Source organism: Symphalangus syndactylus, chromosome 18, assembly GCF_028878055.3.
Source record: "Symphalangus syndactylus isolate Jambi chromosome 18, NHGRI_mSymSyn1-v2.1_pri, whole genome shotgun sequence".
In the NCBI taxonomy this organism is placed as follows: Eukaryota; Metazoa; Chordata; class Mammalia; order Primates; family Hylobatidae; genus Symphalangus; species Symphalangus syndactylus.
In genome coordinates this window covers 15,741,754-15,750,771 of record NC_072440.2, presented here as the reverse complement: position 1 = coordinate 15,750,771, position 9,018 = coordinate 15,741,754, and the positions used below count along the sequence as shown (strand labels likewise).

The 9,018-nt window shown below is 47.6% G+C and overlaps 1 protein-coding gene and 1 pseudogene across 1 annotated transcript in view; both read left to right on the top strand.

The window, feature by feature from the left end:
* Positions 1 to 6,991, top strand: part of LOC134733491 (large ribosomal subunit protein eL33-like) — a 346,767-nt pseudogene extending 339,776 nt beyond the window's left edge.
* SAMM50 (SAMM50 sorting and assembly machinery component) overlaps positions 3,881 to 9,018 on the top strand; it is a 43,837-nt gene continuing 38,699 nt past the window's right edge. The window contains exon 1 of the mRNA XM_055254020.2: positions 3,881 to 4,069. Coding sequence (XP_055109995.2) covers positions 4,049 to 4,069 — 21 coding nt within the window. The 5' untranslated portion in view covers positions 3,881 to 4,048. The remainder of the gene's footprint in view (positions 4,070 to 9,018) is intronic.

Below are 9,018 nucleotides of genomic sequence, written 5' to 3'. Positions count from 1 at the left end.
TTGGATGGCCCTGCCGCAGCCCAGGGGCTCTCTCCTGGGCACTGCGGACCAGACCCTCCTAGAATCCCCCTCCTTCCTCAACCCCAGACTCTCAGGCACCCCGTCTCCATCCTGGACACTGAGCTTGTCACCAAGGCCCAGCTGCAGCCGCTGTGCTGAGTGTACACAGCCACCTCTGGGAAGGCTGTGCTCCCCCTGAGGACCTGGGTCCTCAGTCTCTGACTCTGGGGGGATTCGGGGCCACCTACCCACCTTTTGGCTCCACTCGACACCAGCAGCCCCTCAACATCAAGCCCTCCAGCTCACAGCACCTCAGCTCTGCAGCTCCCAAGCCACCCCAGCCTGGAACTGGGGACTCAGGGAGACCCCCTCGCCCCAACTCCAGCTGGTCCCAGCACTGCCTCTGCCGTCATCTCTGGAATCTGGTCTCTCGTCCCCAGCCCACTGCTGCCAGGGTCAGCCCTGGTACTTTCTACCTGGGTTGCTGCAACAGCTTCCCCCTGGGGGCCGAGGCCTGTTTTCAGCCTTGGGCCCATCTGCCCTCCACGTTGCTGCTGGGCAAGCTGAGGCCCCACCACACCCCCAGCACCTTTCTGTGCCTCCAAGCCTCCCCTGCCAGTACACCCCCTCCAGCCCCTGAAGCCCTGTCAGCAGCTCAGAGCCTTTCCCTGGAGTCACCCAGCTTCCTGAGTGGACCCACGTTGCTGCTGGGCAAGCTGAGGCCCTGCCACAAACCCAGCGCCTTTCTCTGCCACCAGACTTCCTCCCAGCACACCCTCTCCAGCTCCTGCAGTCCCACCAGCAGCTCAGAGCCTCTTCCCTGAGTCACCCTGCTTCCCGAGGGGACCTCCACCCAGGGAATGCCCTTACAGGCTCCTCTCACTGATTCACCTTCACTCCTCAGAGGTCAGGTGCTGGGTGATAGAGGCAATGAGATGAGCCCCTCACCTCAGGGTGCTCAGCCCCTGGGAAGGTGACGAAAAAGGGCACCCCAAGGGGTGTCCCAAACTAATAGGTGGATGACTCCAGTGGGAAGATCCAGTCTCCCCTCCCCATGGCCAATTAAGTTTGGGGTGTTTTTATTTACTTTTTTTGAGGCAAGGTCTTGCTTTGTTGCTCAGGCTGGAGTGCAGTGGCACAATCACAGCTCACTGCAGCCTTGACCTCCTGGGCTCAAGCAATCCTCCTGCTTCAGCTTCCTGAGGAGGTTTTAATTAAATAAAAGCTAATTAAAAAAATTTTTTTTTTTGTAGAGATGGGGTCTCACTGTTTTCCAGGCTGATCTTGAACTCCTGGACTCAAGCAATCCTCTTGCTTCAGCCTCTGGAGTAGCTGGGACTACAGGTGCATGCTACTATGCCCAGCTATTTTATTTTTATTTTTATTTTTTGTAGTGATGGGGTGTGTTTCCTAGGCTGATCTTGAACTCCTGGGCTCAAGCAATCCTCCTGCCTTTGCCTCCCAAAGTGCTGAGATTATAGGTATGAGCCATTGCACTCAGCCTGGATTTTATTAAGGAAACTAGCTTAGTCACTAAACTGCACTACTACTTCTGATTGGACCAGATTAGCACTTTGTAAACCAGGTTTTCTGGGATCCTGGTTTCCTTGAAGATGTTTCTAGCTGGTATTATCATATAGGATAGGCTGAGTTATGCTGCATTAACAAGCAAAACCCAAAAGGTTTATTTCTCATTCGTGCTGTATGCCCAGCAAATGTGGCTGGGCTTCATTTTAAGTCGTCCTCACTCCCAGACCCCGCCTGTAGCTGCCCCACCGTTGGGGGATCGCTGATTGCCATGGCATAGTGAGAGAAATATGGTTCTTAAAGGTTCTTATCCAGAGTGGCACATATCTCTTCTGCTCACAATGTGTTGATCAAAGCAAGTCACATGGATGGGAGCAGGAAGATGCAATCCTCTCGTGCCCAAAAGAGGAGCACAAGAAATACTGTTGAATAGCATTGCCAAAGGCCACAGAAAAATCTCCAAAACCAAAAATCTGTTATGACCCAATAAATTCAAGAAATACCGGGTTAAAGAGAAGGAAACCAGTATATGCACTGTGAGACTTCTCAGTCTTTAATATATTATATACATTGTAACCATCACAGACAGCCTTTAATATATACATTTTAACTATCACAGACAGCCTTTAATATATTATATACATTATAATTATCACAGACAGCCTTTAATATATACATTTTAACTATCACAGACAGCCTTCAATATATTATATACATTATAACCATCACAGACAGCCTTTAATATATATATTGTAACTATCACAGCCGTTAATATATTATGTACATTGTAACTATCACAGCCTTTAATATATTATATACATTGTAACTACCACAGCCTTTAATATATTATATCCATTGTAACTATCACAGCCTTTAATATATTATATCCATTGTAACTATCATAGCCTTTAATATATACATTGTAACTACCACAGACAGCCTTTAATATATTATACACATTGTAACTATCACAGATAGCCTTTAATATATACATTGTAACTATCGCAGACAGCCCTTTGAGGGTAAAGCATGTGACTTTGTTTTCCTCCTGTTCCCTCTGCCATCCTCCAGGGCCTCACACACAATAGGCTCTCAAATATTGCAACTGTCTTGCACTCTGCAGGGCAACCTCATGGCTTATCCTTTACAAGTGGCATAATCAGAAGAATAACGGGGAAGAAAGTGTAAGAAAAGAAGGCTGTTTGGGCAAAGAAAATCTGGTTGATTCGATGTTTACAGTGTGCCAGGCCCCATGTTTGATCTCATGAGGTCCTCAGACCTTATGCCTTAGGCTATCATTCTCATTTTACAGATAAGGAAATTGAGGCTCAGGTAACTGGCAGAATGAGGGAAGGGCAGGGGCCTGGCTGGTGCTGGGTTCTGTCTCTTTCCAGACAAGAAGGGACATGTGGACTTGAATATTTAGCTATTTAAATGGAAAGGGTGTCAGGGTTTCTGGGAGGGAGTAAGGGGAGAGAAGAAAAGATGCTTCTGTTATCAGGAGGGAGTGGCAACGTGACATGATACTGAAGCTTCCTCTTTTCCTATTCTATCTCGTTTCTTTTAATATACTTATCACAATGTGTGGCTGATATTTATTATGCCTTTTTCTTTTTCTATTCTCCTGTCTTTTTTGGGGCAGGGGAGCTGTTTTGCCACCAAAACCTAAGCCCATAGCCGTCTTCTTCACCGATATGACTGGTTCTCATGCAAGCACCTAGATGGCTCTCGCCCATAATTACTGGCTGCAGTTGAATGAATAGCGGTCATTATCTAGTGCCCACCGTGTGCCCGGCCCGGTGCCGGGAGCTTTGCTTTCCGTCTCTCACAGTAGGCCCTTTTAATCCAACCCCGAGAAGGAGACATGACCATCGTCTTCATTTTGACGATTTTGAGTGGGGGTTCCAATGACTTGAAGGAAAGGAGCCAGGGCACCAATCCGGGTTTGTGTAACAGATGCCGATGAGACCCGACTACTGCAGGCCGGGGGTGGCTGGACCCGGGGTCTCCCCGCTGAGTCTCGGGGCTTCACCGGCGCGTGGGGACAAGCACAGCACCCTCGGGTCGGGGTGCCAGGAGGGCTAAGAGCAGCAGCACTCGCGTGACACCCAACAGCTGGCCTGATCTGTTTCAGGCGCCAACGCCAGACGCCAGCCTCCCAGCGGACCCTCTCGCAGACCCACCTTCACCGCGCCCTCCACGCGCCCTCCCCACACAGTCCACGCGCCAGCAGCTTCGCGGATGTCAGTGAACGGTCTCCGCTGGCGCAGTCAGGACGTCCTCCGCGCCCGTGTGAACATCCGGGTCACAGGCTCATAAGGACCAATGAGCGAAGGCACCGCGAGCCAGGGGGCGGGGAGAAGGCGGGGCATCATGGCCGCCCCCAGTGTTCTGCGTCCGGGGGCTTGTGGGAGTTGCCTTGACCTGCAGCTCCGCCACCGCGGACCCGCCTTCTGCCCTTTGCAGCAGGCGCTCTGTCCCGCCCGGGCAGCTCTGCGGGGCAGCGGCTGGAGAGGGAACCATGGGGACTGTGCACGCCCGGGTAAGAGGCCCAGCGACCCGCGGGCTGCGAGGCCTCTGGGCCAGCAGGGCAGACAGGCGCCGCGGGGAGACGCTCTCGTGGCTGCGCCCAGGGTTCACCGGGAGAGAGGGTGCCGAGGGTGCCGGGCTGGGTGGAGGAGGCCGAAAAGAGGTCGCCTCGGGCCAGCGAGTCTCGCAGAACTTCGAGCAGGAACCTGATAGGAGGGATGAGACTTGATAAAGGTCACTGGGCGAGTCGGTGGCCCAAAGGACTTGCGAACTTTCTGTGATGTCTTAGACCGCAGTGAACGTGCTCTTTCTTTGCATGATTTTAAGTTTTCTCTCTTTACTGGTCCCTTCCAGCCTTTCCCCTCTCAGCCGCTGCTGGAAGCATTGTAGGCTCCTAGAGCAACAAGAATCCTTTGAAGTCTTCTAACTCAAACCTATCTAGGGGGTCCTCTTTTCTCCTGTTTGCCGTGCAAAAGACGGAACCGCTCCCTGCCTTACTTCCTGTTTTAAAGTGGAGATAGTAATAGTACCTATCTCGCCTGGCTTAAAAGAGAATTAAAAGACAATGCATGTGAATACTTGGGTGCCTGGCACCTGACTAACTGTACTGGTTGCCAAACTCCTCTCCTTTATCCTAATCTTAAATAAGGGCCAGATAATGAGTTACTTCTCCAAGGTCACATAGTTACTTCTTCCAAATGGCCTAAAACCTCAGATTTCCTGAGTCTCAGCCCCAACACTACTTTTCTACTGCAACTTTGATTGCTTCACTTGACCTGCGTAGACGTTTTCAATAGTTCCCCATTAACTTCCAAAAAAATTAAGCGTAGAAGTCGCAGCCTGGCATCCATAATTGGACTTAACTTCCCTTTATATGTCTTTCATTCAGATCAAACACCGTTTCTCTTCTGACAGCTCTTTGTATAACTGTAATAGGTCTGTTGTTCAGTGGGCTCGATAAGTCAATACACTGAGACACTGGGTTGCAGCAGAGAAAGAGTTTCAGTTGCAGGGCCGCTGAACGAGGAGATGGGAAAAGAGAGGAAACCTCCAATCCATCTCCTTCAGGAGTTTGGCCCTCGTGTTTTTGCTGAAGTGTGGAGATCCTTGATTGGTGGAAGAGTGAAGGGTGAAGTTATGGGACAGGGAGATGAGGAAACTTCTCATGCTGATTCTGTTCCTCTGTTGGGGGAAGGAGTCTTCAAACTGGTTGGCAGCATCAGTTTTGCTGGAATTCGAGATCTGAAAAACATCTAAAGCAACTTTTAAGCAAAAGCCTTATGATTCTAATTTTAGAAATCCTGTCTGTAAAATCGATGGGGATGCAAATAGTATCTGTGATTTTTGGTTACAAGCAAGTAGGTCAGAGTGCAACCTGAGCTCTTCCTGCCATCTTGGCTCCTATGGAGGCCTGCTGGGAGCAGGACTTCTGAAAGGAAATATGTCTGGAAGGCTGTGGTCCAAGGCCATTTTTGCTGGCTATAAGCGGAGTCTCCGGAACCAAAGGGAGCACACAGCTCTTCTTAAAATTGAGGTGTTTATGCCCGAGATGAAACAGAATTCTATTTGGGCAAGATAATTCTATTTGGGCTCATGTATACAAAGCAAAGAACAACATAGTGACTCCTGGCGGCAAACCAAACAAAGCCAGAGTAATCTGGGGAAAGGTAACTCGGGCCCACAGAAACAGTGGCATGATTCGTGCCAAATTCTGAAGCAATCTTCCTGCTAAGGCTGTTGGACACAGAATCCGAGTAATGCTGTACCCCTCAAGGATTTAAACTAATGAAAAGTCAATAAATCAATGTGGATTTGTGCTCTTGAAAAAAAAAAAAAAAGACAACTTGATTAATGGTTAATTGTAACTACATTTCTTTTGAGATGGAGTCTCACTGTGTTGCCCAGGCTGGAGTGCAATGGTGCGATCTCCACTCACTGCAACCTCCGCCTCCCAGGTTCAAGCGATTCTCTTGCCTCAGCCTCCCATGTAGCTGGGATTACAGGCGCCTGCCACCACACCCAGCCAATTTTTGTATTTTTAGTAGAGACAGGCTTTCACCATGTTGGCCAGGCTGGTCTTGAACTCCTGACCTCAAGTGATCCTCCCGCCTCGGCCTCCCAAAGTGCTGAAATTACAGGTGTGAGCCACTGCGCCCAGCCAATTATAACTACATTTCTGTCCAGATGTCCAGAATTCTTTTGTTGTTGTTGTTGTTGAGACAGAGTCTCACTGTGTTGCCCAGGCTGGAGTGCAATGGTGCGATCTCCACTCACTGCAAGCTCCGCCTCCCAGATTCACGCCATTCTCCTGCCTCAGCCTCCTGAATAGCTGGGACCACAGGCGCCTGCCACCATGCCTGGCTAATTTTTTGTATTTTTAGTAGAGACGGCGTTTCACCATCTTAGCTAGGATGGTCTCGATCTCCTGACCTTGTGATCTGCCTGTCTCGGCCTCCCAAAGTGCTGAGATTACAGGCGTGAGCCACCACGCCTGGCCTCTGTCCAGAATTCTTGTTAGCCCTGTGAAGATGGCTTCATTTGGACCGCACTGTTGCACTCCATTCCCCCTCCCATCACCCATCTTCAGCATCAAAATATTCCCATCTTTTAGAACTCCATTCTGAAAGTTCTTTGTCTCCCCGGCATTTGGATGGGCTTCCGCCTTTCCGTGCCATTTCCTTTGATGCCATTTACATTTTGCCTTGTTTTGGGTCTGTTTGCATTTTCGTCTTATCCTTCGATCCTAAACTTCTAGATGTAATGGTAGGAACTGCATCTTCTTCGCTTGCATCCCCTGTGGCATCTTGAACAAAGTAATCACTCATTATTTATTCAGCTCATATTTATTGATGGTCTGCTATGTGCCTAGCACTGTGATGGGTGCCAGAGATACAGGGAAAAAAGTAGCTGCCTTTATGGAGCTCTTTTTTTTTTTTTTTTTGAGACGGAGTCTTGCTCTGTCGCCCAGGCTGGAGTGCAGTAGCGCCATCTCGGCTCACTGCAACCTCTGCCTCCTGGGTTCAAGTGATTCTCCTGCCTCAGCCTCCGGAGTAGCTGGGACTACAGGCGTGTGCCGTCACACCTGGCTAATTTTTGTATTTTTAGTAGAGACGGGGTTTTGCCGTGTTGGCCAGGATGGTCTCAATCTCCTGACCTTGTGATCCACCCGCCTCGGCCTCCCAAAGTGCTGGGATTACAGGCATGAGCCATTGCACCTAGCCTGTGGAGCTCTTTTCACATTAAAATTGCTGCTCCTTTGATGAGTGTATTGAGAAAAAATGTTTTCAGTTCTTTTACTTGACCTTTTCATCCCACTAGCCAGTGTCTTTCAGACTTTTTGATCAAGACTCAAACAGTAAGAAAACATTTGCCATTTACCACCTAGTACTCATGCTTATGTCAAAGAAAATTTTGTGCAATAATACTTATCATTAATATGTGTTATGTATTGTTATATTTTCAGTTTTCTTTCTTTCTTTCTTTCTTTTTTTTTTTTTTTTTGAGATGGAGTCTTGCTCTGTCTCCCAGGCTGGAGTGCAGTGGTGCGATCTTGGCTCACTGCAACTTCTGCCTCCTGGGTTCAAGCAATTCTCCTACCTCAGCACCCCGAGTAGCTGGGATTACAGACAGGTGCCACCACACCCAGCTAACTTTTGTATTTTTACTTGAGATGGGGTTTCACCATGTAGGCCAGGCTGGTCCTGAACTCCTGACCTCAGGTGATCTGCCTGCCTCAGCCTCCCAAAGTGCTGGGATTACAGGTGTGAGCCACTGCGCCCAGCCTATTGTTATATTTTCTGTTGGATTCTAGTCTATCTCACTTTAAAGATGCTGTTCATAACTCATTCAGTTTCTTTCATGTCTCATACCTACCGCCTTGCACATGGTGCTCAGTACACACTTATTGACTGACTGGTAGACCGATCTGCTTAAAGGTTAAAGACTACATCCAAATATTTATTTTATTTTATTTTTATATTACACACACACACACACACACACACTTTTTAATAGAAACAGGGTCTCACTATGTTGCCCAGGCTGATCTCAAACTCCTGGGCTCAAATGATCCTTCCGCCTTGGCCTCCCAAGGTGCCAGTGCTAGGATTACAGACATGAGCTACTGTGCCTAGCCCAAATATATATTTTAGTGCATTTTACCAAACACTCACCCCATGCCTATTCTTCTAGGCATAGAATTTATGGGATGTAGATTCTATGAGGGTGAGGTTCTTATAAGTGCTTGTCATATAGTAGGATCTTAATATTTGGTGAATGAATGAATCTCTATTAGTAACACAGTTACTAATATTTTGATTAAAGTATATTTACAGGGTGTTAATCCTCCAATGACTGTAGGGTTTAGAGATAATAGAAAAATAGATGTAAGATGTGTGAATAGGTGTCAGAGGTTGTAACTGTGACACTTCAGTGACATCATCTCTTAAAGTCTGGATTTTAGATTAAAGAATACAGATGGGCCTGAAAGATCTTTGGTGAACCTTGTTTCATGCTTGGAGATTTTAGGAAGTGCAGTGGAATTTTTTCAGCATAATGGGATATAAACCTTTGCCTAGATAAAGCATTTTTGCTAAGCGTTCAGATTAAGATGTGTATGTGCACATAATCTTACTTTGTTCATATTTTTGAGAAATATAGTAATTCCATTTTGAAAATATTGCACAACAAAAATGAAAGGATAATGATGGGAAATTATCCATTCTTTGCATAACATGATCTTCCTCACCCACAAGGACCCGGTCTTGGTCACTGCGTGAACCCAGCACCCAGCACACAGTGGGCTTTCAGTACTTATTTGTTAAATGAAAGAACGGAAAAGTCATTCATTCCCCATTCCACAAATATTTATTGAGTACAGCGCCCAGCACACAGTGGGCTTTCAGTACTTATTTGTTAAATGAAAGAACAGAAAAGTCATTCATTCCCCATTCCACAGATATT